This window comes from Lampetra fluviatilis, chromosome 3 (genome assembly GCF_964198595.1).
Source record: "Lampetra fluviatilis chromosome 3, kcLamFluv1.1, whole genome shotgun sequence".
NCBI classification, from domain to species: domain Eukaryota; kingdom Metazoa; phylum Chordata; class Hyperoartia; order Petromyzontiformes; family Petromyzontidae; genus Lampetra; species Lampetra fluviatilis.
In genome coordinates, this window is record NC_136277.1 from 12469662 (window position 1) to 12497317 (window position 27656).

Below are 27656 nucleotides of genomic sequence, written 5' to 3' on the forward strand. Positions count from 1 at the left end.
GGGGGGGGGGTCAGACATTTGTGACGAGGGGGGAGGGGTTGAGAAAAGTGATGTCAAATCAAAATTCGCAACTTTAAATAAATATAGACAACACGTTCTACTTAATTAAATAGGAACCCACTGGTTCTACCAGCCCACAGGGGATTATTGTGTCCGTCCGTCGTGCAGGGAGGGGCTGGGTGGGGAGGGGCTGGGTGGGGAGGGTGGGGAGGGGCTGGGTGGGGAGGGAGGGTGGGGCTGGGTGGGGAGGGGCTGGTCACCCCGTGGTGCCCTTATAAAACTCAACGTTTAACCTACTCACGCCGGCTTGTGCCCGCCTTCACAGTCGGCCATATTTGCGGAATACACCACGCCCTGGCCGTTTACCCTGGCCATTGACCGAGCAACCCAACGTTCCTACCAGCTCCCTCCGCAGAAATATCTTTAAAAAAGTCTATTTCATTAAGTAGAACGTGTTGTCTATATTTATTTAAACTTGCGCATTTTGATGTGAGGTCACATTTCTCAAACCCCCCCTCCCTCCCGCCTCGTCACACATCGTCACAAATGTCTGACCCCCCCCCTCCCTCCCCCCTAGGTGCGTGACGTCATTTATGGACGGCCCCAAAGGGAGCTTGCACGCACGCACGTGAACGAGATGCGGTCCCATGCCCTTGAGAAAGATGAATTGTTGAGTCACGTCCCGGTCCAGTTCGCGCTCCACCTGCCTGCGGACCACCAGCAGAGGCCAGTCCGGCAAAGTCCTGCGACACAAAGGCAAAGATCCCCCGTGTAGCCTTCCACGGGCTGTAGGGGCAAGTGCTGTCAGCGAGCAGCCCGCTATGAAGGCTGCGTGTTTAGGGTTTTTGTTTGGACGATACGCGTGATGGTTTTTTTGTGTTTGATTGGGGTTAATGGGGTTTTGTTTATGATTGGGTTAATGGGGTTTTGTGTCTGATTGGGGTTAATGGAGTTTTGTCTATGATTGGGGTTAATGGAGTTTTGTGTCTGATTGAGGTTAATGGTGTTTTGTGTCTGATTGGGTTAATGGGGTTTTGTGTCTGATTGGGGTTAATGGAGTTTTGTGTCTGATTGAGGTTAATGGTGTTTTGTTTATGATTGGGTTAATGGGGTTTTGTGTCTGATTCTGGTTAATGGAGTTTTGTGTCTGATTGAGGTTAATGGTGTTTTGTTTATGATTGGGTTAATGGGGTTTTGTGTCTGATTGGGGTTAATGGAGTTTTGTCTATGATTGGGGTTAATGGAGTTTTGTGTCTGATTGAGGTTAATGGTGTTTTGTTTATGATTGGGTTAATGGGGTTTTGTGTCTGATTGGGGTTAATGGAGTTTTGTCTATGATTGGGGTTAATGGTGTTTTGTTTGTGATTGGGTTAATGGGGTTTTGTGTCTGATTGGGGTTAATGGAGTTTTGTCTATGATTGGGGTTAATGGGGTTTTGTTTATGATTGGGTTAATGGGGTTTTGTGTCTGATTGGGGTTAATGGAGTTTTGTCTATGATTGGGGTTAATGGTGTTTTGTTTATGATTGGGGTTAATGGAGTTTTGTTTATGACTGGGGTTAATGGTGTTTTGTGAATGATTAGGGTTAATGGAGTTTAGTTTCTGATTGAGGTTAATGGAGTTTTGTTTCTGATTGGGGTTTATGGTGTTTTGTGTCTGATTGGGGTTAATGGAGTTTTGTGTCTGATTGGGGTTAATGGAGTTTTGTTTCTGATTGGGGTTAATAAAGTTTTGTTCACGATCGTGGTTAATGCTGTTTTGTTTATCATTGAGGTTATGGGTTTTCTTTTAGAATCCGGGGGTGGGGTGTGTGTGGGTGTGTGTGTGTGCGGAGTCGAGTGTGTGCGTGCGATTGAACCCCAGCCTCCTCCTCCTGCTCCTCCGTTACCGCACAAATCCCACGGACACGGCCCGCGTCGTGTCTTGTGCCAGCGCCGTGTTAGTCTCCTCCTTCCACAGCGGCTGCGGCAGGAGCCACACGTGCACGTACACCAACTTGCACGCGCGCACGCACAAAGGGGCCGTCCATAAATGACGTCACGCGATTTGGGACGATTTTGGACGATTTTTGACTCCTTAACGTGCTAGGTGCACGTTAAGGCCACGTGAAGCGTCGAACGCCCGCTGGCTGGATGGTCACGGGGCAGACCCAGGTGGTGCCACGGGTCGACCGACTGAGATGACCGAGATGACTGGCTGATGCACCACCTGTGCCCCCCGATGCAGCCCCAGCCTGTACCCCCCCCCCCCTACTCGCTGTGTTTTTATCTGCCCGGCGTTGATTCCTCCCCGCCCTTCACCTGTTGTTGCCGTGGCCGGAGGCGGGCGACTGCCTCCAAGTAAAGGGGCCGTCCATAAATGACGTCACGCAATTTTGGACGATTTTGGACGATTTTTGACCCCCCCCTGCCCCTCGTCACACGGCGTCACAAAAATGTCAGACCCCCCCCCCCTCTCAAATATGACGTCACAAAACTCTGCCCCCCCCCAAAAAAAAATAAAACATGCTTCAAATCGCTTTAAACTATTGTCATTGTAGTGCGTATTTAATGTGGCGCTGCACTCTAAAGTTGTAGGAGAAAACATTTATTAAAACGTCTATTTAATTAAGTAGAACGTGTTGTCTATATTTATTTAAAGTTGCAGCATTTTGATGTGACGTCACATTTCTCAAACTCCCCCCCCCCCTCGTCACACATCGTCACAAATGTCTGACCCCCCCCCCCCCCTAGGTGCGTGACGTCATTTATGCTGCATTAGGGTTAGACTCTGAACACGGGGTGTAGAGTTAAGGTCTGTGTCATGCCTTACACTACAGCGCTCATCTAGAAACCGTCAATCAACCCGTGCCACTCACCCAGCCGTGTTAGGGTTAGACTCTGGACACGGGTGTAGAGTCAAGGTCTGTGTCATGCCCTTACACGACGGAGTTCGTGCACAAACCTTCAATCAACCCGTGCCACTCACCTGGCCTCGTTAGGGTTAGACTCTGGACACGGGTGTAGAGTCAAGGTCTGTGTCATGCCCTTACACGACGGAGTTCGTGCACAAACCTTCAATCAACCCGTGCCACTCACCTGGCCTCGTTAGGGTTAGACTCTGGACACGGGTGTAGAGTCAAGGTCTGTGTCATGCCCTTACACGACGGAGTTCGTGCACAAACCTTCAATCAACCCGTGCCACTCACCTGGCCTCGTTAGGGTTAGACTCTGAACACGGGTGTAGAGTTAAGGTCTGCGTCATGCCTTACACTACAGCGCTCATCTAGAAACCTTCAATCAACCCGTGCCACTCACCTGGCCGCGTTAGGGTTAGACTCTGGACACGGGTGTAGAGTTAAGGATTGTGTCAATCCCTTACACAACAGCGGTCCCCAACCTTTTTGGCACCAGGGACCGATTTCGTGGAAGACAATTTTCTCACGAACCCGGGGTGGGGGGGGGTGGTGGATGGTTTCGGGACGATTCATGCGCATTACATTCACCGCGCACTTTAAATTCTATTATTAATACATTGTAATTACATTGTAATATATAATGAAATAACTCTACAACTCGCTCGCTCTCTCGCTCACCCTCTCGCTCACCCTCTCGCTCACTCTCCCGCTCACTCTCTCGGTCACTCTCTCGCTCACTCTCTCGGTCACTCTCTCGCTCACTCACTCTCTCGCTCACTCTCCCGCTCACTCTCTCGGTCACTCTCTCGCTCACTCACTCTCTCGCTCACTCTCTCGGTTACTCTCTCGCTCACTCTCTCGCTCACTCACTCTCTCGCTCACTCTCCCGCTCACTCTCTCGGTCACTCTCTCGCTCACTCACTCTCTCGCTCACTCTCTCGGTTACTCTCTCGCTCACTCTCTCGCTCACTTTCCCGCTCAATCTCTCGGTCACTCTCTCGCTCACTCTCTCGGTTACTCTCTCGCTCACACACTCGTTCACTCTCTCGCTCACCCTCTCAGTCACTCTCTCTCTCGCTCACTCTCCCGCTCACTTTCTCGCTCACTCTCTCGCTGTCTCTCTCGCTCTCTCTCGTTCTGCACGCAGCCCTTCTCGCAGTCCGACGGCCTCCGACGGGTAGCTCAAATCAGCATGCGGAGCTCCCCCTCTTGCTTCTGCTGCTGCCTGGCCCGGTAACCTAGCAGGCCACGGACCGGTACCGGTACCCGCTCAGCGCCCCGGGGTGTGGGGGGGGGGGCCCTCGATTACACGATGGAGCTCAAGCGGAGACCTCCAGCCGAGGCGCGCCTCTCACCTGGCTGGAAGGTGGACGCGACCTGGTGGACTCCATCCCCTGGCTCGTGACCCTTGGGCTGGAGGCGAGAGGCTTCGGGGGTCTCCTCAATCGCTGTCGGCTCCACGGATCTCTAGGCCGGACCCTCGACGCAACGGACAGAGAGGCGAGAGGCCACGGTGGAGGGACGCTCGGACGTGGAGAGACGCGGGGATGTTTAAACGCAGATGCATGTGCGCGGAGACAGATACAGATGCAGAGAGAGAGACACACAGATGCAGATGCAGAGAGACAGACACAGACACAGAGAGGCAGAGACAGACACAGATGCAGAGATATTGACACAGAGACAGAGAGATTGACACAGATTCACAGACACAGATGCAGAGAGACAGACAGACACAGATACAGATGCAGAGAGATTGACACAGAGACAGATGCACAGAGACAGACACAGATACAGAGATGTACAGACAGACACAGATGCAGAGAGATTGACACAGAGACAGACACAGATACAGATGCAGAGAGACAGACAGACACAGATACAGATGCAAAGAGATTGACACAAATACAGATGCAGAGAGGCAGAGACAGATACAGATGCAGATATATTGATACAGATGCAGAGATGTACAGACAGACACAGAGACAGATGCAGAGAGATTGACACAGAGACAGACAGACGCAAACACAGATGCAGAGAGTTAGAGACAGACAGATTCACAGAGACAGACAGATGCAGAGAGATTGACACAGATGCAGAGAGACAGACAAACAGACACAGATGCAGAGACAGACACAGATGAGCAGTGAGACGAGTGTAGTAGCTGTAAGACGGCTGTATTAGATCCCCTGGTGAGTAGAGAGAGAGATTGAGAGCCAGAGAGTGAGAGGCTGAGTGGTGAGTAGAGAGAGAGTGAGAGCCAGAGAGTGAGTGAGAGCCAGAGAGAGTGAGTGAGAGCCAGAGAGAGTGAGTGAGAGCCAGAGAGAGTGAGTGAGAGCCACAGAGAGTGAGAGAGAGGCTGATGGTGGTGGAGTAGGAGGAGGCGATGTGTTTGTTGACGACTTTGTTTCTAGAGGAACCGGGAGCGCATCGGATCGCAGAGTGTTGACTCTGGGGCCGGCGTCGGAAGGAAGGGGGCGTGGGGTGAGTGGGGTAAGTGGGGGGTGTGGTGAGTGGGGGGTGTGGTGAGTGGGGGTGAGAGTGTGGAGAGTGGGGGGTGGTTGTGATGAGTGGGGGTGAGTGTGTGGTGAGTGGGGGGTGGTGAGTGGGGGGTGTGGTGAGTGGTGAGTGTGTGGTGAGTGGGGGGTGAGTGTGGTGAGTGGGGGGGGGTGAGTTGGGTGGTGAGTGGGGGGTGAGTGGGGGGTGGTGAGTGGGGGGGGGTGTGAGTTGGGTGGTGAGTGGGGGGTGTTGTGAGTGGGGGGTGTGGTGAGTGGGGGTGAGTGAGTGGTGAGTGGGGGTGAGTGTGGGGTGAGTGGTGAGTGAGTGGTGGGTGAGTGTGTGGTGAGTGGTGGGTGAGTGTGTGGTGAGTGGGGGTGAGTGTGGGGTGAGTGAGTGGTGAGTGAGTGGTGAGTGGGGGTGAGTGAGTGTTGAGTGGTGAGTGTGTGGTGAGTGGTTTGGTGAGTGAGTGGTGAGTGGGGGTGAGTGAGTGGTGAGTGGGGGTGAGTGTGTTGTGTGGTGAGTGTGTGGTGAGTGAGTGGTGAGTGGGGGTGAGTGAGTGGTGAGTGAGTGGTGAGTGAGTAGTGAGTGTGTGGTGAGTGAGTAGTGAGTGAGTGGTGTGTGGTGAGTGAGTGGTGAGTGTGGTGAGTGTGTGGTGAGTGTGGTGAGTGGTGAGTGGTGAGTGTGTGGTGAGTGAGTGGTGAGTGAGGGTGAATGAGTGGTGAGTGTAGTGAGTGGTGTGAGTGGTGAGTGGGGGTGGTTGTGGTGTGTGTACAGGTGTGTGTGTGTTAGACTACCTGTGTGTGTGTACAGGTGTGTGTGCGTCTGTATGTGTGTTAGACTACCTGTATGTGTACAGGTGTGTGTGCGTCTGTGTGTGTGTTAGACTACCTGTATGTGTACAGGTGTGTGTGCGTCTGTGTGTGTGTTAGACTACCTGTTTGTGTGTGTGTGTGCGTCTGTGTGTACAGGTGTGTGTGTTAGACTACCTGTGTGTGTGTACAGGTGTGTGTGTGTTAGACTACCTGTGTGTGTGTACAGGTGTGTCTGTGTGTAGTCTAACACACATACAGACGCACACACACACCTGTACACACAGACAAAGATCTTTATCTTTGTGTGTACAGGTGTGTGTGTCTGTATGTGTGTTAGACTACCTGTGTGTGTACAGGTGTGTGTGTGTACAGGTGTGTGTGCGTCTGTGTGTGTTAGACTACCTGTTTGTGTGTGTGCGTCTGTGTGTGTTAGACTACCTCTGTGTGTGTACAGGTGTGTGTGTATGCGTCTGTATGTGTGTTAAACTCCCTCTGTCTGTGTGTACAGGTGTGTGTGCGTCTGTATGTATGTGTTAGACTATCTCTGTGTATGTACATGTGTGTGTGTGTGCGTCTGTGTGTGTGTACAGGTGTGTGTGTGTGCGTCTGTGCGTGTGTACAGGTGTGTGTGTCTGTATGGAGGGCGGAGGAGCGACGCTCACAACAACGAGCGGAGCGCCGGGTGGCTAAAGCACAGCAAGTTGGCACAGTAGGGGGCACAGGTGGTGCATCAGCCAGTCATCTCGGTCATCTCGGTCAGTCGACCCGTGGCACCTGGGTCTGCCCCGTGACCTCCTGCCAGCGGGCGTTCGACACTTCACGTGGCCTCAAGGTGCACATGGCCTGGCACAAGCGTCGTGGTGACGTCACCGCCACTTAGTGGCGAATGGCGGTTATTGTTGTTGTTGTGTCTGTATGTGTGTTAGACTACCTGTGTGTGTACAGGTGCATAGTGTAGCAGTTAGCGATACGCTGCACTACGAACCCGGCGACCCGAGTTCGATTCCCACTCACGGCCAACACCGGTGACGATTATCTGAACCGGTCCTGGGCCTCCTCTAGGTCGACTCAGCCTCGTAGGAGTACCTGGTGCGTTGTGTAGTAAACATCGCCACTGGGGGAGACAAAGGCGGTCGGGCGTGGTGCTGTTCGCTAACAGCACTTGCCGGAACAGTCTGTTGCACTCGCGGCACGGACTAGAGAAGAGATGGAGTGATGTGGTACATGAGAACGTGGAGCTGAGTGGACTTGCCAATGACTGGTACCAGCGGTGTCAAGATCGGCCTCTGTGAAGGAGGAGGCTCGTGAAGGACGCTACTGGGCAGTTGGAGGCAGTCACCCTCCAGCAACAACGGAGGGCGGAGGAGCGACGCTCACAACAACGAGCGGAGCGCCGGGTGGCTAAAGCACAGCAAGTTGGCACAGTAGGGGGCACAGGTGGTGCATCGGCCAGACGTCTCAATCAGTCGACCCGTGGCACTTGCTGGGTCTGCCCCGTGACCTCCTGTCAGCGAGCCTTCGACACTTCACGTGGCCTCAAAGTGCACCTGGCCTGGCACAGGCGTCGTGGTGACGTCACCGCCACTTAAGTGCCGAATGGCGGCTGTTGTTGTATAGATGTGCATGTTAGGACACGTCGAAATACTGTATATCATTACACCTGGGTGTAACGTGACCTCTTCATCACAACACCTGCGTGTCACGTGACCTCTACGTCACGACACCTGCGTGTCACGTGACCTCTCCGCCACGACACCTGCGTGTCACGTGACCTCTCCGCCACGACACCTGGGTGTCACGTGACCTCTCCGTCACAACACCTGGGTGTCACGTGACCTCTACGTCACGACACCTGGGTGTCACGTGACCTCTCCGCCACAACACCTGGGTGTCACGTGACCTCTCCTCCACAACACCTGGGTGTCACGTGACCTCTCCGCCACAACACCTGCGTGTCACGTGACCTCTCCTCCACGACACCTGCGTGTCACGTGACCTCTCCTCCACGACATCTGCGTGTCACGTGACCTCTCCGTCACAACACATGGGTGTCACGTGACCTCTCCGCCACAACACCTGCGTGTCACGTGATCTCTCCTCCACGACACCTGCGTGTCACGTGACCTCTCCTCCACGACACCTGCGTGTCACGTGACCTCTCCGTCACAACACATGGGTGTCACGTGACCTCTCCGCCACAACACATGGGTGTCACGTGACCTCTCCGTCACAACACCTGCGTGTCACGTGACCCCTCCGCCACGACACCTGCGTGTCACGTGACCTCTACGTCACGACACCTGCGTGTCACGTGACCTCTCCTCCACAACACCTGCGTGTCACGTGATCTCTCCTCCACGACACCTGCGTGTCACGTGACCTCTCCTCCACGACACCTGCGTGTCACGTGACCTCTCCGTCACAACACATGGGTGTCACGTGACCTCTCCGCCACAACACATGGGTGTCACGTGACCTCTCCGTCACAACACCTGCGTGTCACGTGACCCCTCCGCCACGACACCTGCGTGTCACGTGACCTCTACGTCACAACACCTGCGTGTCACGTGACCCCTCCGTCACAACACCTGGGTGTCACGTGACCTCTACGTCACAACACCTGCGTGTCACGTGACCCCTCCGTCACAACACCTGGGTGTCACATGACCTCTCCGTCACAACACCTGCGTGTCACGTGACCTCTCCACCACAACACCTGTGTCACGTGACCTCCGTCACAACACCTGGGTGTCACGTGACCTCTCCGCCACGACACCTGCGTGTCACGTGACCCCTCCGTCACAACACCTGGGTGTCACATGACCTCTCCGTCACAACACCTGCGTGTCACGTGACCTCTCCACCACAACACCTGTGTCACATGACCTCTCCGTCACAACACCTGGGTGTCACGTGACCTCTACGTCACGGCACCTGCGTGTCACGTGACCTCTCCGTCACAACACCTGGGTGTCACGTGACCTCTCCGCCACAACACCTGGGTGTCACGTGACCTCTACGTCACAACACCTGGGTGTCACGTGACCTCTCCGTCACAACACCTGCGTGTCACGTGACCTCTATGTCACAACACCTGCGTGTCACGTGACCTCTCCGTCACACCTGCGTGTCACGTGACCTCTCCGTCACACCTGCGTGTCACGTGACCTCTACATCACAACACCTGCGTGTCACGTGACCTCTACGTCACGACATCTGCGTGTCACGTGACCTCTCCGTCACAACACCTGGGTGTCACGTGACCTCTCAGTCACAACATCTGGGTGTAACGTGACCTCTACGTCACAACACCTGCGTGTCACGTGACCTCTACGTCACGACATCTGCGTGTCACGTGACCTCTCCGTCACGACACCTGGGTGTCACGTGACCTCTACGTCACAACACCTGGGTGTCACGTGACCTCTACGTCACAACACCTGGGTGTCACGTGACCTCTACGTCACAACACCTGGGTGTCACGTGACCTCTTCATCACAACACCTGGGTGTCACGTGACCTAACCGTCACAACACCTGGGTGTCACGTGACCTCTCCGTCACGACACCTGGGTGTCACGTGACCTCATCAACGCGCCTTGTCACACGCGAGCATCACAGGGGGGTCGATTCAGCCGATCCATCGACAGGGCTGTCGGAAAGACAGCGTCATTAGGACGCTCTTTCCGACAGACCTGTTCTTCACCTGAGGACGGCTGCTTGCGTTGTCGCCTAAACGTCGTGAGAATTTTATCTTGTTTTATTTTTATTATTTTCCCTTCTACTTGACTTTACCGAAAGAACCAAGAAGATGAATCCCTGCAGTCACGAAAGCTTTAAATCCAAATTTAAGAGCTCTACAGCTCAGTGGACCCGACCTGGTAAATGAAATGGATGAATCTGGGATTGAAGCTAAATATGTGCCTCGTGTCTGTTCCTTGTCCACCGTTTTACGTCGGCATGTTCAGCCCAGACGATGAACACGAGAGATTTAGCAGTCTTTTGAAATACGTGGTCAACCAGGTTCGTGTCTAACCTGTTGTTGGCCGACTGGTTTGCATCACGTGACGTTTCTAAGGTTCTGTCGAGTTTCTAATCTCCCATCTTCCTGTCGCATTTCCTTACGTGCAGTTTGCCGTTCTCTATGTGCTAAGTACGCGATGTCCCCGTTTCCTTGCTGTGTTTCACCCCATTTCCACCTGATGATGAGCGCTTGTGTTGTGTTCGAAACGTCGTAATTTATTTTAATTTAATATATTTAAATTTTATTTTATTTCTACATGCGTGACTTGACCGAAAAACAAGTATAACCCGTAAAAACAAAGTTTTTCACTCTAAATCCTTTATATGCGGGCGGCTAGAGTCCTCTCGTCCTCTGGCTTGAGATGGCTGCCACCTATGGGTCAGATGATTGCATTGCACCATTAAGCAATTGGTAATTAAATATAACATTTTTGTCCAAAAAAGTGTAAAATTTTGGAAAAAAAATTTCACGAACATTAATTGTCACGCACAACGAGTCTGTGTGGAAAATGTCAGCTCGATTGGATCACGGGAAGTGGGTTAAAAAACGACCGAAAGATTTGCACGGTCGTAAGCGCGCAAGCAAGCAAGTGAACTTAATAAAAAGGATTTTAAAAAACCAATGAGTGAAATGGATTAGTTTCGTCTATGGGTCTCGATGTGTCTCTATGGGTCTCCACGCATGTCAACGAGTTTTAAAATAATTGACAGCCATTTCTTCCCACGTGATGATAAACCATTTCGATTTAAAGCTTTCGTGACTGCAGGGATTCATCTTCTTGGTTCTTTCGGTAAAGTCACGTAGAAGGGAAGTAATAAAATAATAAAAATAAAACATAATAAAATAATTATCACGACGTTTTGGCCACAACGCAGGCACCTGACTGATAACAAACAAACAAAAACCCTAACCCTAACCCTGCGTGCGTTGTGGCCGAAACGTCGTGAGAATTATTTTATTATGTTTTATTTTTATTCTTTCATTAATTCCCTTCTAAGTGACTTTTCCAGAAAGCAGCAAGAAGATAAACCACTTCGTTGCGCTCTCGTTTGTGGTAGCAAAGTCGCTTCTGAAAAACAAGCTCATAGATCAGTGTTGAAAGACAGCCGATTGCATTTAGTCATACCCCGATTTACGTTTCTCCGCCCATTTAAGTAATTTCGCAAATACGTCGCTGCTTTATCGATACCGCTACCCCGATTTGCGTCTCCTCAACCCGCGCATTTGTATCTTTGCACTCCGACCGTGTTCTTGTATCGTTTGTTGTTATAACGTTCTGACCCCGTGCCCCCTATTGGACATCTGTGAAAAAGAGCTTCATAACAGCTCATCGGATTCACCCAGTATAGATTATTATTCCGATTGAGACTTAAGTTGCCGGCAAACATCGTCCGTCCTTTCTCGCTACCTGTCGCATCTCAGCATTCATCGCCTCCGCCGACCTTAAACCACTTCGATTTGACGCCATTTCGATACATCCGTCGTCGCGTGCCATTCGGGCAAACGCCGTCTCGCCTACGCAAGCCGGCGTAATGACCGCGCGCGTACGAAGCCACCAAAACGAGCACAACTACAAGTACAAACGTTTTATTCCTTGTTGCCGACGAAAAGAAACACGCGCGCACCTGCGTTGTTGGGACTGCCAGATAGCGTGTCCGAGGCAGCCTTCCTTCCACGAGCCTCTACGAATACATACGAAGCACAAATCCAGTTCCGAATGTACCGCACACGTGCGCGCGCACAGACCAACCCCCCCACGCCACCGCTTGCTACGAGAATGTGATCTAATCATCTGCGGCGGCGGCGACTTTGCACGGGTTTTCCGCAGCACTCTGATGGAACGAGGCCCAGCAGTGAAACTTTATCAATGGCCACCTGTGTCAACGACCAGGCGAGCAAATTGGACCAGTGTCCGATGCCCTTTGCATGCGGGTGGAGGGATGGGTTGGCTGGTATGGGACCGCGGAACAGGACAAAGACCAAATCCTGGGAAAAGGAAAGTTCGTGGGTTATTCCCAAACCGTGATAACAAACATAAAAAAAATCTCCGGAACACGTACAAGCGCGACTTCCCGGTCGAGGCGTCAGCACTCCGCAATTCTGAATAAGATTCCCACCGTCCCAAACGAACGGGTGGGGGGGTGATGGTAATTATAACTATTAACTATTTTTTATTTTACCAGGTAAGTCCCCACTGAGCTACGTAGCCTGGAAATTTTACGCAGTAGCCAAAATTCGCAATTCTAAATGCGGAGGGAACCGGAGAAAAATCCAAGTGACCACGGAGAGAGAAACACCGCAAACTCCAAATAGACAGCAGGCATCAGGTTCAGGATGGAACCCACGACCTCCTGTATAACTGGCGAGGCAGTTAACATCTCACCACCGTTGCTCCCCCATGGATGCTCGCAGTAGTACATCTACACCCTTATTAACGCCACTTAACACGCCCACCCCCCACCACCACCATCACCGCCGCCAACTGTTCATGCCGGTTATCCGGTCGACGTCAGAGGTCGCAACCGGGTACCCGATACCCGTACCCTACCCGATACCCGTTTGCTATCGTGGTACGGCCGGGTACGGGGAGGCCGTGAGTCACTGGTAACTGTTTGTCACTCATTTCCCAACGTCTTGTCTCTTCTCACAATTCAAGTTCCTAGAATCAATCCACCCGCGCCTGCAACATGGCTTCATCCCAGAGGTCGCAATCAGGTACCCGATACCCGTACCCTACCCGTACCCGGCCGGGTACGGGTACGGCCGGGTACGGGTACCCGTTTGCGACCCTGGTGCGGCCGGGTACGGGGTAAGGAATCAAAACCCGTTTGCGACCTCTGGTCGACGTTTAGTCTACGCGTTCTTTCTTTGTTTTCTCCGCAGATTTCCATCAGCGATTGCCTCGCGCGCCCAAGGGGGAGAAACGGCGACACGCCAAAGACAGCGGGAGGGGGGAGAACACAAAGCGAGCGGGGGCCCCCCCCCCCACCCAAATCTAAACACGAGGACGCAGCTTTTTGAAATGCACGACATGACGTTATATTTTTATCGTGTACACTTTTTATTATTTTTGTTTTTACAAAGCAGTGTCGAGTCTGGTTCGAGTGTAAAAGAGGGGGGGGGAGGGGGTTTAATAACCCCGAGGTGAACTCCGGTCTCGATTAAACTCTGAACCCGACTTTCAATCTGCAACTCTGACCTCCGTGGAGGGGTAAACCTGCGAAAGAGCAGGAACAAACTGAAACTTTAAAACAATAAAGTTTTTTATTTTATTTTACCGGGTAACGCCCCACTTATCTGCGTAGCTTTTTTTTTATCAGAAGACCCCTGGGCTATCGCAAATGATAGCTCAACGCGAAGCAGCTCATCGCCACGTGGAAATTTGTAGGAGTTGCCAAATACAAAAAAAAACCACGCGATTCCGATTCTAAACGTGGTGGGGTGGGAAAAAAACGGAGGACCCGGAGAAAAATCCACGCGACCACGGGGTGAACATACAACCTCCAAATATACAGTAGCAGGCGTCAGGGTCGGGATCTAACCCACGACACCTCCTGTATACCAGGCGAGGTAGTCAACATCTCGCCACCGTGGCCATAACCCGGGCAGCGCACGGTAAGAGAGTCAGACTTGGTATTGCCCTTACCACGAGTCTTACCAGATCGCAACCACCACCCCCCAGCCATCCTTCAACACCCAAAAAGCCACCCCAAATCCTCGTTCGCCCCTTAAATCGCAACAGTGCTATAACTCCCCCTCTCCCCCTCGAATCCCAAATCGTCAGGTCCGAGTCATCGTGCGATTGCGAGCAGGGGGTGAGAGAAGGCCCCGAAACCTTCCATAACCCTCAGCCAGTTCATCCTCCGAGCCAGTGGTTCTTAACCGGGGGAGGGGGGGGGGTGCGAGATAACCTTTCTGGGGGTGCGCGAGACCTGGCCAGATTTCTTTCTCGTTAGAAGGTAAATCGTCGAAAACACGAAATAAGCACGGGTACGTAAAGTACCACTTACTTTGTTTCATCAAACCTTCTTCGTATTTATTTGCATTCTAATTTTTTGCTTCAACGGTTGAGAACCAAAGGGGGGGTGCAAAGGCTGCAGTGAATGTTAAGGATCACTGCTCTAAAACTTAATTTGGAGCTTTCGTGACTGCAAGAATTACTCTTTGGTTATTTCGGTAAAGTGACGTATAAAGAGAAAATAATAAATTAAATACTAGCACACGACGTTACGATTGCAACACAAGCGATCGTCATCAGGTACAAATGAAAGATGTCTGTCTATATGTCTCTGGTTCTGTGTTTTATCTCTCTCTCTCAAATTTAGCATTCTCAGGAAGAACGTAAACAACCAGGTAGGGTGTTGACTGTTATGTTATCCGACTCTCTGTTGTATTACATTACATATCTAAGTATACTAGATTTGTGTTTCTATTTCATTTATACCTGATGACGATTACTTGTGTTGCAATCGAAACGTCGCATGCTATTATTTAATTGATTTGTTTCTCTTCATACGTCACTTTACCGAAAGAACCAAAGAGTAATCACTGCTCTAAGCCGAGGAAGGGCGTAAAGACTCGAGGATTAGACCCCCTAGGGTGTTGCTCGTGACCTTGTGCGGCAGGGCTGCAAGCAACCCCTAAACCATTTTCTACGCAGCAACTGAGGCATGTCTCCTTGCTGACCCCCCCCTAACCGAAGTTATACTTTGATTGAAGGTGCCATAGCCCCCCCCACTCTTAAACCAGTTGAGTCTGAATGAGTTGAAAGCTGTGATCCAAATTCCGAAGATTTCAGGAGATAGGAGCCTCTTTTGGTCACTCCCTCATCTCCCTTCCGTCGCCCACCGTGATATCTTCCCTTCTCCCCCTCTCGCACTCCCTCTCCTCTTCCCTACTCCCTAGCGTCTCTCCCTCCCTCTTCCCTGCTAACCCGTAGACTCTCTCCCTCCCTCTTCCCTGCTAACCCGTACACTCTCTCTCTCCTCCCCACTCCAATTCTCTCTCCGTCTCTCCCTCCCTCCCTCCTTCCCTCCCACTCCTCTTCCCTACTCCCTAGCGTCTCTCCTCCCTGCTAACCCGTACACTCTCTCTCCTCCCCACTCCAATTCTCTCCGTCTCTCTCTCCCTCCCTCTCCTCTTCCCTACGCCCTAGTGTCTCTCCTCCCTCTTCCCGCTAACCCGTACACTCTCTCCTCCCCACTCCAATCCTCTCTGCGTCTCTCCCTCCCTCCTTCCCTCCCACTCCGCTCTCTCTCTCTGCGCCCCTCCACCCGCCGCCGCCTCGTCTCTCCCCTCAGCTGTCGTAGTTGGGGTTCTTGCGCAGGATGACGAAGCCCTCCACGATGGGCGTGACGGGCAGGTACTCCTCGGTGGCGAGCTCCGCTCGCTCCCCGTGCGCCAGCAGCACGGGCGTGGTGTGCGTCTGGAAGCCCGTGATGGTCTTGGGCTTGCCCGCCTGGCCCACGACGTCCACCGCCTGGCCCACGCGCACCGCCACGGGCAGCGGGCGCAGCTCCTCGTCGAACGTCACCAGCATGCGCGGCTGCATGGCCGACACGAGCGCGTACAGCACGTAGTGCGAGCGGCCCAGGATGACCGTGCGCACGTCCAGGAAGGACACGAGCACCGCCAGCAGGCCCGCCAGCGCCACCTGCGACAGCAGCTGCCGGTCGCTGTGGTAGGGCGACAGCGACAGCGTGCCCTTGCCCAGGTGCGTGAGGCCTTGCGCCAGGCGCACCATGAACAGGTTGTTGGGGTCCTTGGCGTGGTACTGCGCCTGCTGGCGCAGCATGGCGGCGAGCCGCGCGTTGTTGGTGCCGCTGCCCACGATGCCCATGGCGAAGATGGCGTTGTGCGCCACCTCGGCGTCCGAGTCGTGCGAGAACTTGCTGAGCGTGTCGAGCAGGCCGAGCCGCGGGTTGGACACCGAGAGGAGCGCCAGCGCAAGCGGGACAGCGCGCCGCACGTGCGCCTCGCCGTAGCGCAGCAGGTGGCCGAAGGTGCGCAGCGCCATCTCGCCGCCGATCTCCTCGCCCATGGAGATGAGGGCGATGCCCAGCACGGCGGCTCCCTGGTGGGCGCCGGCGTCGGCCCCCGAGCCGCCCCCCGCCGCGTCCTTCTTCTTGTCCTTCTTGTCGGCGCCCTCCTCCCCCGACGAGTCCTTCTTGCCCTCGTAGTGCTCGCTGCACACGTGCAGCAGCTGCTGCACCTTGAGCACGTTCCCCGAGCCGGCGTAGGCGCACACGTCCACCAGCACGTTGGCAAAGCTGCGGAAGGGCTCCGGCACCACCTCGAGCGCCGCCAGGATGGTCTCGACGGCCTCGCCGCGCCCCAGGTAGGTGAGCGCCAGCCCCAGCGCCAGCCACTTGGCGTAGGTCTCGCGCAGCTCCGCCTCAGACTTCTCCATGAGCGCCTGCAGCACGGCCGAGGTGACGTCGCCGTTGCACGAGCCCACGGCGATCATGCCGCAGGCCAGCGCCGCCACGCCCACCGCCTCCATGCTCGCCTTGCCGTCGGCGAGCGCCGGCAGGAGCAGCGCGAGCACGTCCTCGCGGTTCGAGCCGGCGTACGCCAGGCCCAGGCCGAAGACGGCGCCGACGCGCGTCGTGTTGCTAGCGTGCAGCACGTAGTCGGAGAGCAGCGCCAGCGCCGGGTCGCACTCGTTGCGCACGCCCGAGTTGACTATGCCGCACGCCAGCAGCGCGCCCGCCTTGATGTACTCCTCCGTGGAGTACAGGTACTTGTCGATCTGCGTCAGGCCCCCGTCGACGTCCCACAGCAGCACGAGGCCCAGCGAGGCCGTGGCGCTCAGCATGCCATGCTCCTTGTTCTTGTACAGCCACTTGTTGCCCTCCTCCGTCAGCAGCTTGTCCTGGCCGAAGGCGGCGTTCACGAAGCCGTTGACGAACGACGACGCCAGGTTCATGCGCGCAGAGTCCACCTGCGAACCGCTGGGGCCGAAGCGGTTGTTCTCCAGGTGGGTCTTGTAGATGTCCTCGGGCACCTTGGGCTCCATGATGTCAAGCTCGCGCGCCAGCGACAGGAAGTTCGAGTTGAGCTGCACGTTGGACATGATCTCGGTGAGGTCCTCGAACTCCTCCAGCTCCTCGCTGAGCTCGAGGAAGACGCCGTGGCGGCCCAGCACGAAGGCCATCTGCTTCTGCACGGTGACGTCACGGCACGACGAGAAGACTTCGGCGATGAGGTCGGCGTCGTTGAGCTGAAGCGCGAGGCGCAGCGCCTCGGGGTGGCGCCCGAACTGGCGCAGCGTGGAGAGGGCGCAGCGGAGCAGGGCGCCGCTCTCGGGCTCGGGCACGTAGCTCACGCACGACGTCAGGTAGAGGCACACCTTGGTGAAGGTCGACTCGTCGACGTGCGCCGACAGCAGGTCCAGGCGCTCGATCTCCATGAGGAGGTCGCACGCCTCGGGCTCCGCGTTGTGCGCCATGTCGTACGGGACGATCTCCTCCACCAGCTTCAGCAGCGCCGGGCGCCCGCCCCCGGCCGGCGCCACGCCGTCGGATTCGCCGCCGCCGCCAACGCCGTCCTCCTCGGTCGTGTCCTGCCAGGCCTTGGCCACCTCGCCGGCCAGGTGGCGCACGTACTCGTGGCCCCACGACGCCAGCGGCTCCTGCGAGCCGCGCAGGCGGTAGCGCAGGCAGTCGCGCTCGGCGCTCACCGTCATGGCGAGCACCGAGACGATGTCGGCGCAGAACCGGCGCTCCTCGCCGGGGGGCGTGGCCTCCCAGGCGGCGCAGAGGGCGGCGTAGTGCGGCCGAAGGAACTTGAGCGGCTTGGGCACGGACGTCATGGAGGTGGTGGAGCTGCGGATCTGACGGCGCAGCTCCTCCAAGGCGGCGCGCTGCAGGGCGGGGGTCTCCGTCTCGGAGAGGCGCTCCACCAGCAGCGACAGCTCCTCCTGCAGCTGCTTGTCTTCGTCAGATAGGTCCTGATGATGATGACGATGACAACGACGATGTGGGGGTAAGGGACGCAGGGGGTGAGGGCGTGGGGGGGGGGGAAGAGGTAATTAACCAAGGGAGCAACCGACAAAGAAACGAACCGCACAGTATATAAGCAGGAGTCTGTCTCTCTATGTCAAAATAAAGTCATGTTTCTTATTGAATATTTATATTTTTTTTATTTAAAGCTTTCGTGACTGCAGGGATTCATATTCTTGGTTCTTTTTTCTTCTTCAAATGTTCTTGCTGTGGATTTCACACCTGATGATGGTTGCTTGTGTTGTAGTCGAAACGTCGTGAGAATTTGTATTGTTGTATATTTGTATTCTTTTATTATTTCCCTTCTACGTGACTTTACCGAAAAAACCAAGAATAAGTATTTACATGTATAATTCTTCGATTATCTGTGAACGATTTATCCAGGCAGCGGTTTAATTATTGGCTGCTCCTTCGGAACTGGCAAATAAGTATAACCCGACAAAAACAAAGTTTTTCACTATAAATCCTTTATATGCGTGGCGGCTCGAGTCCTCTGGCTTGAGATGCTGCCACCTATGGGTCAGATGATTGCATTGCACCATTAAGCAATTGGTAATTAAATATAATATTTTTGTCCTAAAAAGTGTAAAATTTAGGAAAAACATTTTCACGAACATTAATTGTCACGCACAACGAGTCTGTGTGGAAAATGTCAGCTCGATTGGATCACGGGAAGTGGGTAAAAAAACGACCGAAAGATTTGCACGGTCCTAAGCAAGCAAGCGAACTTAATATAAAGGATTTAAAAAGGTATCCCATAGACACAACTGCTCGGCCCGAGCTGTAAACACCCCGATACTTGCATCGCCTCTGTACTGTTCGCTGTTTGGCGTTCTCTGGTCTAACACTGGTGAGACAAGGCCATAAAGAAGACTGTCCCTGGTGTAAGCCAATCGTATATTATCAGAGCATGTTTTGTTTGCATGTTGACCGCAAGCAGTGTGCGTGGTTAATGCATCTACTTCATTCCTTGCAAAAGGTTTCTATTTGGTGTTTGAACATCTTAACACCTCCTAGGCTTAGTGCGGCCTGGAAGCGTATTATCAAATAAATACAATTACAATTCCTTATAAGGGAAACAAATACCAATGAATAACAATTGAATGATTACCAATCTATATAATTACAATACCCCCCCCCCCTCCTTGCCTCGAATCACTGCACCAGATTGAATTGAATTAAATGATGACGTCACCCTGATGCTGCTCTATTTAAGAACGGAAGCAACAGGAGAGCTTCACCATTCTTGCCCGATGAAGCTGATTGTAATTATCAGCGAAACGTCGTACTACTCAAAAATTTAAATGCTGTTGATTCTCTCTTCAGCACACCGGGTGGGCTAAAGAAGTCAATTAATTTGTCCTTTGAAAACGTGACATTTTTTACTGTTTAGCCGTGTCGGGTGGTGGAGGGTTACGACACATTTATAAATAACGCGATCTGACCCAAAAACCTATATTATGAATTAACACCTCCGGTTTTAATTGCCAGCAAAGGGTAAAACCAATTCATATTCCCATCACACGGTATACTGTTATCATGTAAATGTTCTCATTATCACCGTGAGCCACGGTCACTCCACTGCCGGATGAAGACATCCCCCCACCCCCAAGCTACCTCTCACGATCCTGTGATGTAACAACCCACCCCAGCACTTGCACGCGGTACTTTTTTCATCGTTCCATCTCCTCAGTGGAGGTACTCTCTGGGACACGTTCCATCCGTCAGCCCGCTAACTCCCCATCTCCCCAGTCGCGAAGCCAGGTACTCATTTGAGGCCGAGTCAACCTAGGGTGAGGCCCAGGCCAGGTTCAGATGATCGTCAGTGGTGTTGGCCGTGAGTGGGAATCGAACTCGGGTCGCCGGGTTTGCAGGGCGAACCGCTACGCTACCGCTCCCCACTACACACACACAGACTTGCCAAATGTATTAAAAACAGATTAACGTAACAAGCGCAGTTTATTATTTCGTGAATGGCGTTCCATGTATGTTAGTTATAGAGAGTGAGAGGGCGTGAGAGGATTGAGAGGGCGTGAGAGTGAGAGAGTGTGACAGTGAGCATGAGTGAGAGTGAGCGAGTGAGAATTCCTGACCACTGCAATTCATTTTTCGATTTAAAGCTTTCGTGACTGCAGGGATTCATCTTCTTGGTTCTTTCGGTCAAGTCACGTAGAAGGGAAGTAATAAAATAATAAAACATAATAAAATAATTCTCACGACGTTTCGGCCACAACGCAAGCAGCCGTCCTCAGGTGAAGACCAGGTCTGAGGACGGCTGCTTGCGTTGTGGCCGAAACGTCGTGAGAATTATTTTATTATGTTTTATTTTGATTATTTTGTTACTTCCCTTCTACGTGACTTTACCGAAAGAACCAAGAACACTGCAATTCACTTTGCAATTCACTTTTCACAGTCCGTGTTAGCCGCTGAGGGTCGTGTTGCTCTGCATGCCCCCCGCGCCATTCCCGTTCTGCTGTAATGTGCACCGATGCCCACTTTAATGAGGGGGGCGATATTGGCAAGTAAAATAAAGATGGAACCGATCCCTTCTCACGCCGTGTCCTACCAAAGCCCACGAACCTGTAGCAGTTTGAGCGGTGTCATTAACCTGTGTGTGTGTTCTCTAATCCGCGTCAATCTCCTGGACTTCTGTGAAAAATTACTGGACATCTGTGAAAATGTCTTTAGAGCTGATCGCATTCCTCCGGCACAAATAAATATTCCGATTCTGTAATTCCAAGAAGGCATCTCTCCACGTATCTTCGTGCGCTTTTCAGGGTTCGTTTCTACCGTCTTTCGTTAGACGATCATTGGTTTCCTCACGAGACGTTTTGGGTGGCGCATGCTGCCGTTTAACTGCGTTCAATGGCGAAATTTACTGACAACTTCGCAAATTTAACTGAGGCGCGGAAGGCAATAATTCCGCATCGCCTGAAGCTGTCGCGTGACTCTCAAATTTGGATGTAATATCTTTACATCATTAATAACCAATGCCGAACAGAAGACGATTATGTAAGTTGGGGCCTGGTCTCCCCGACTTGTACAAATTGCGTAATGTATAAAACAATCAACGTTCGCCACCAAGTGGCGGCGATGTAACCACGGCGCTTGTGCCAGGCTAGGTGCACCTTGAGGCCACGCGAAGTGCGGGTGGATCGCTGCTTAGTAGATCACGGAACAGACCCATGTTGACTGACAGATGACTGGCAGATGCACCAGCTGTGCTCCATACTGTGCCAACTTGCTTCGTTTAAGCCACCCAGCGCTCCGCTAATTTTTGTTGCGAGCGTCGCTCCTGTCTCTTGTATATACTGTTGTGTATATTGTGTACAGCACACACATTAATACAAGCACAGAGCGTGCGAGTCTAGAACATATTAATGTCATAATAGATCGATTATAGATGCATCGTTAAACCCGCTACCACCCGACACACAGCCAATCAGTAAGGATCAGTCAAGTAAACTAAACGAGGCCAATTCGTTACTAGTTCAGCACTAACCGGTTGCGTGTTGGAGAATTAACCCACAACAATTCGAGTACAGTGACGTTTCGTCGGTAGCTACAACGGGCCTCACCAGGCTAAGCGGTCTAACCCACAATAAAACCTCTTATTACGGATAACCTTAGTCGCGAAAGCCTACCCATGTGTTAAATACGAATTGCCACATTTAATATCATGAGACCAATGAGCGAATCGTGGTCAAAGTTGGGTGCGTAAGGGACCGCCACCGTCAAATAGAGGTTGTCAAAGAGTGCATGCAAAGTCACGGGCAAACAGGGTGCAAGTGGTGCATATAACAAAGACAAAGATCCTCTCCGTATAGCCTTAACAGACTGCTGGGGCAAGTGCTGTTAGCAAGCAGCACCTATGAAGGCCGGAGCGCCACGCGAAGGAGTGGGTGGCCAGCACCACGCCCGGCCGCCTTTGTCTCCCCAGTGGCGAAGCTTTTGACACACCACACCAGGTACTCATTTGAGGCCGAGTCAACCTAGGGTGTGGCCCAGGCCCGGTTCAGATGATCGTCAGTGGTGTTGGCCGTGAGCGGGAATCGAACTCGGGTCGCCGGGTTTGCAGGGCGAACCGCTCCCCACTACACACACGACTTGCCAAATGTATTAAAACACATTAACGTAACAAGCGCAGTTTGTTATTTCGTGAATGGCGTTCCATGTATGTTAGTTATAGAGAGAGTGAGAGGGCGTGAGAGGATTGAGAGGGCGTGAGAGTGAGAGAGCGTGAGTGAGCATGAGTGAGAGAGAGCGTGAGTTAGAGTGAGAGTGCGTGAGTGAGAGCATGAGTGAGAGTGCGTGAGTGTGAAAGTGCGTGACAGTGAGAGCGTGAGAGTGAGTGAGAGAGCGTGAGAGTGAGTGAGAGAGCGTGTGAGAGTGAGTGAGAGTGCGTGAGTGTGAAAGTGCGTGACAGTGAGAGCGTGAGAGTGAGTGAGAGAGCGTGTGAGAGTGAGTGAGAGAGCGTGTGAGAGTGCGTGACAGTGAGAGCATCAGTGAGAGTGAGAGAGCGTGAGTGAGAATAAGAGTGCGTGACAGTGAGTGAGATAGCGTGACAGTGAGCATGAGTGAGAGAGCATGAGAGAGAGAGTGAGCGTGAGTGAGTGAGCGTGAGAGAGAGTGCGTGTGAGAGTAAGAGTGCATGACAGTGAGCATGAGTGAGTGAGCCTGTGTGTATGAGTGAGTGAGTGTGTGAGAGTGAGTGTGAGAGCGTGACAGTGAGCATGAGTGAGAGTGAGTGAGAGTGAGTGATAGTGCATGAGGGCATGAGCATGAGTGAGAGTGCATGAGAGAGAGCGTGAGTGAGTGCGTGAGAGTGAATGAGAGAGAGTGAGTGAGCGTGAGTGAGAGAGTGAGTAACAGTGTGTGAGAGAGCGTGACAGTGAGTCAGTGTGATTGAGAGCGTGAGAGAGAGGGAAAGACAGTGAGTGAGTGAGCGTGAGTGAGTGCGTGAGAGTGAATGAGAGAGAGTGAGTGAGCGTGAGTGAGAGAGTGAGTAACAGTGTGTGAGAGAGCGTGACAGTGAGTCAGTGTGATTGAGAGCGTGAGAGAGAGGGAAAGACAGTGAGTGAGTGAGCGTGAGTGAGTGCGTGAGAGTGAATGAGAGAGAGTGAGTGAGCGTGAGTGAGTGAGCGTGAGTGAGTGAGCGTGAGTGAGTGAGCGTGAGTGAGTGAGCGTGAGTGAGTGAGCGTGAGTGAGTGAGCGTGAGAGAGAGAGTGAGCATGAGAGAGAGAGACATCGACCCATCTCCCCGGCGCAATCTCTCCCCATCACTCACTACAGACTGTAACGTCATTGCACTGTACGCACTGTACGCCCCGATCAACCGCACGAGGCGAAACTCCGCGGACCAGACGATGTTGAGCCGCTAAACCACTTATCGATCAGCTAACGACGACCGTAGCAGGGTTATCGATACGACAGAGTGAATGATTCGCGGCGGGGGGGGGAAGAGAGAGAGACGAGCGAATGGCGGCGTGGGCACGACGGCGGTCGGACCTGATTCTCATCGGACGCCTTCTCCTTGCGATTCTTATCGTCCGCCGCCGACGTCGTCTTCTTTGGCGCCGGCTCCTTCTTCTTCACCTCAGACATGACGGTTCGCGGCTGTGGGCGCTTTGCGACGACGTGAGGGCTTCTGCTGCTGATGATGATGATGCTGCTGCTGCTGCTTGAAACGCCTCGACTCCCTCGCTGCGATAATGACGAAGCGCTTTCGGCAACCTCCCACCCACCTCGCTCTGTCCGCGTCGCTGATTGGACGGGAAGCTGGCGGGAGCGCACGCGCTCGCCCAGTAAGACGCGCGCCTATTGGTTCGTGACTTCCCGCCGGCACGACGTCCATCTTCAAGCTCCTCCCACTTAAATATCGATTTAAAGTAAAACAAAAATCACGACGTTTCGGAGGCAACACAAGTCTCCGTCATCAGGTGGGACCGTCACAGCCGAATTAGCTGCATCAAGTGAGGCAATGATTCAAGAAGTAATCCCTTATAAGCAAGTTGAAGGGGGGAGGAGAGGGGGGGGGGCATTCTGATGGAGCTCCCCCCCCCCCTCTCCTCCCCCCTTCAACTTGCTTATAAGGGATTACTTCTTGAATCATTGCCTCACTTGATGCAGCTAATTCGGCTGTGACGGTCCCACCTGATGACGGAGACTTGTGTTGCCTCCGAAACGTCGTGATTTTTGTTTTATTTTATTTTCATTAATTTTGATGTTTTACCTACGTGACTTTACCGAAAAAACCTAAGAATATGATTCCTTGCAGTCACGAAAGCTTCAAATCTAGAATCGATTTAAAGATTTCGTGACTGCAGGGATTCATCTTCTTGGTTCAATCGGTAAAGTCACGTAGAATGGAAATAATAAAATAATAAAAATTTCACATTATATATATTTTTTATTTTTTTATTTACATTCTACGTGACTTTACCGAAAGAACCAAGAAGACTCCTCCCACTTTACAAGCCCCTCCCTCACCGCCCCCCCCTGACACCGCTCTCCCTCACTCCCCCCTCACAAATCGCCCCCTCACCTCCCCTCACATCTCCTTCACCACCCCCATCACCAGCCCCCCTCCTCACCTCCCCCCCCCTCACCACCCCTCACCTCTCCCCATCACCCCCCTCCCTCCCACCTCACCTCCACCCCCTCACCACCCCCCTTCACACCCTCCCACGCACCTCCTCCTCCACCTCACACCCCCTTCAGCTATCCTCCTCACCCCCCCCCACTTCCCCCTCACCTCACCCTCACCCCCCTCACCTTTCCCCCTCAGACCCCCTCTCGCCTCCCCGCTCACCACCGCCCTCACCCTCCCTTCACACCCACCCCCCTCACACTCCCCCACTCACCCAGCCTCACACTCCCCACCTCACCCACTCCTCCCACCTTCCCCCCTCACCTCCCCCCTCATCGTGCCCCTCACCACCCCCCTCACACTCCCCCCCTTACACCCCCTCCCTCCCACCTCCCCCCCCTCACCCCCCCCCTTACACCCCCTCCCTCCCACCTCCCCCCCCTCACCCCCCCCACACCCCCCTCCCTCCCACCTCCCCCCCCCCTCACCCCCCCCCACACACCTTTCCATCAGCCCCCTCCCTCTCACCCCCCCCCTCACCAGCCCCCACACCCCTCTCCATCACCCCCCTCCCTCCCACCCCCCCCTCACCCACCCTCACACTCCCCACCTCACCTCTCCCCCTCAAACCCCCCTCACCACCCCCCTCAACACCCCCTCACCTTTCCCCCTCAACACCCCCTCACACCCCCCCTCATCGACCCCCTCACCACCCCCCTCACACTCCCCCCCTTACACCCCCTCACCCACCCCTCCCACTTTCCCACCTTCCCACCTCACCTTTCCCCCTCAAACCCTTCTCACCACCCCCTCACCACCCCCTCACCACCCCCCCTCATCGTCCCCTTTACCACCCCGCTCACACTCCCCCCTTACACTCCCTCCCTCCCACCTTCCCCCCCCCACACCCCTCTCCATCACCCCCCTCCCTCCCACCTCACCTCCCACCCCCCCTCACCCACCCTCACACTCCCCACCTCACCTCTCCCCCTCAAACCCTCCTCACCACCCCTCTCACCACCCCCTCACCACCTTCCCTCATCGTCCCCCTCACCACCCCCCTCACACTCCCCCCCTTACACCCCCTCCCTCCCACCTTCCCCCCTCCTCCAGCTCCGCCCCCCGCAACGCCCCTTCCCCAAAGCCTTTGCACGAGGCCAGCGTCAACCCTCGTCTCTGATTGGCTAACGGTCTCTGTGTTAGTCTATTAATCTCTGTGTAAGTCTATGGATCTATGTGTGAGTCTATGGGTCTCTGTGTAAGTCTATGGGTCTCTGTGTGAGTCTATGGATCTCTGTGTGAGTCTATGGGTCTCTGTGTGAGTCTATGGGACAATGTGAGTCTATGGGTCTCTGTGTGAGTCTATGGGTCTCTGTGTGAGTCTATGGGTCTGTGTGAGTCTATGGGTCTCTGTGTTAGTCTATTAATCTCTGTGTAAGTCTATGGGTCTCTGTGTGAGTCTCTGAGTCTCTGTGTGAGTCTATGGGTCTCTGTGTGAGTCTATGGGTCTCTGTGTGAGTCTATGGGTCTGTGTGAGTCTATCTGTCTCTGTGTGAGTCTATGGGTCTCTGTGTGAGTCTATGGGTCTCTGTGTGAGTCTATGGGTCTCTGTGAGTCTATGGGTCTCCCTCTGTGGGAGCCTATGCATCTCTGAGTCTATGGGTCTCTGTGTGAGTCTATGGATCTCTGTGTGAGTCTATGGGTCTCTGTGTGAGTCTATGGGTCTCTGTGAGTCTATGGGTCTCTGTGTGAATCTATGGGCCTCTGTGTGAGTCTATGGATATCTGTGTGAGTCTATTAATCTCTGTGTGAGTCTATGGGTCTATGTGTGAGTCTATGAATCTCTGTGTGAGTATATGGGTCTCTGTGAGTCTATGGGTCTCTGTGGGAGCCTATGGATCTCTGTGTGAGTCTATGGATCTCTGTGTGAGTCTATGGGTCTCTGTGAGTCTATGGGTCTCTGTGTGAGTCTATGGATCTCTGTGTGAGTCTATGAATTTTTGTGTGATTCTATGGGTCTCTGTTGACGAGGGGGAGGGGGGGTCCAAAATCGTCCAAAATTGCGTGACGTCATTTATGTACGGCCCCAAAGACAATGCCACTATCAGGGCATGTATAGCACTCTAATCGTGCCTTAGTTTTGTTGATAAAGAGCTTGACAGCTCACGGGAAGGGCCTTTGCTATTGATGCCCCCAGCATTCCAGGGTCTGCAATGCTATTGCCAATAAATTGCAGTGTGGTATACAGTTGGTTGGATAATACATAGTGTAATATTACAATGTATAGTCAATAAGCACATTAGTTGCTGCGGCGTCATATTATTAACATTCCTTCCCTTTATGAATTCTAACCTTACTCCCTCCCTTTGATATTGCTAATCCTGCATAATGCATGGGCATAATGACTTTAAACCCCTCGCCAAACCTCCTACGCATTTCACAAGTAGTACTAATCGCATATCTGCATTTCCCATAAAAATGATAAATTCCTCTTGATATGCAAATTATTTTGTCAAGACGCTTTTCGCCCCTCCTTCCCAGCTTAAATAGTCGCTCCAAGCCTGGGGCGTGCCATTCAGACTCTGCCTTCTCGACAGACCTGTTCTCCACCTAAAGACGGCTGCTTGCGTTGTGGCCGAAACGTCGTGAGAATTATTTTATTGTTTTACTTTTATTATTGTATTATTTTCCTTCTACGTGACTTTACCGAAAAAACCAAGAAGATGAATCCCTGCAGTCACGAAAGCTTTAAATCGAAAAATAAATTGCAACTTGAGTCACTACCTATGAGATCTTCACTCAAAACTGCTCTAGAGGAGTTGTACACCCCTAGC

The 27656-nt window shown here is 53.1% G+C and overlaps 2 protein-coding genes across 2 annotated transcripts in view; both read right to left on the reverse strand.

Moving 5' to 3' along the window:
• The window catches only part of LOC144947854 (spermatogenesis-associated protein 1-like), a 5429-nt gene extending 753 nt beyond the window's left edge, over window positions 1–4676 (reverse strand). Inside the window, exons 1-3 of the mRNA XM_078877215.1 lie at window positions 4252–4676; window positions 1889–1995; window positions 629–743 (exon numbers count right to left, since the gene is read on the reverse strand). Coding sequence (XP_078733341.1) covers window positions 629–743; window positions 1889–1995; window positions 4252–4287 — 258 coding nt within the window. The 5' untranslated portion in view covers window positions 4288–4676. The remainder of the gene's footprint in view (window positions 1–628; window positions 744–1888; window positions 1996–4251) is intronic.
• Window positions 4677–11775: 7099 nt separating this feature from the next.
• Window positions 11776–23986, reverse strand: PSMD2 (proteasome 26S subunit ubiquitin receptor, non-ATPase 2). Its single transcript, XM_078882929.1, has 2 exons — window positions 23742–23986; window positions 11776–18181 (listed from the first exon to the last, which is right to left on the reverse strand). The coding sequence occupies exons 1-2, from the start codon at window positions 23835–23837 to the stop codon at window positions 15527–15529; spliced, it is 2751 nt and encodes a 916-aa protein (XP_078739055.1). The 5' UTR covers window positions 23838–23986; the 3' UTR covers window positions 11776–15526.
• Window positions 23987–27656: the final 3670 nt, after the last annotated feature.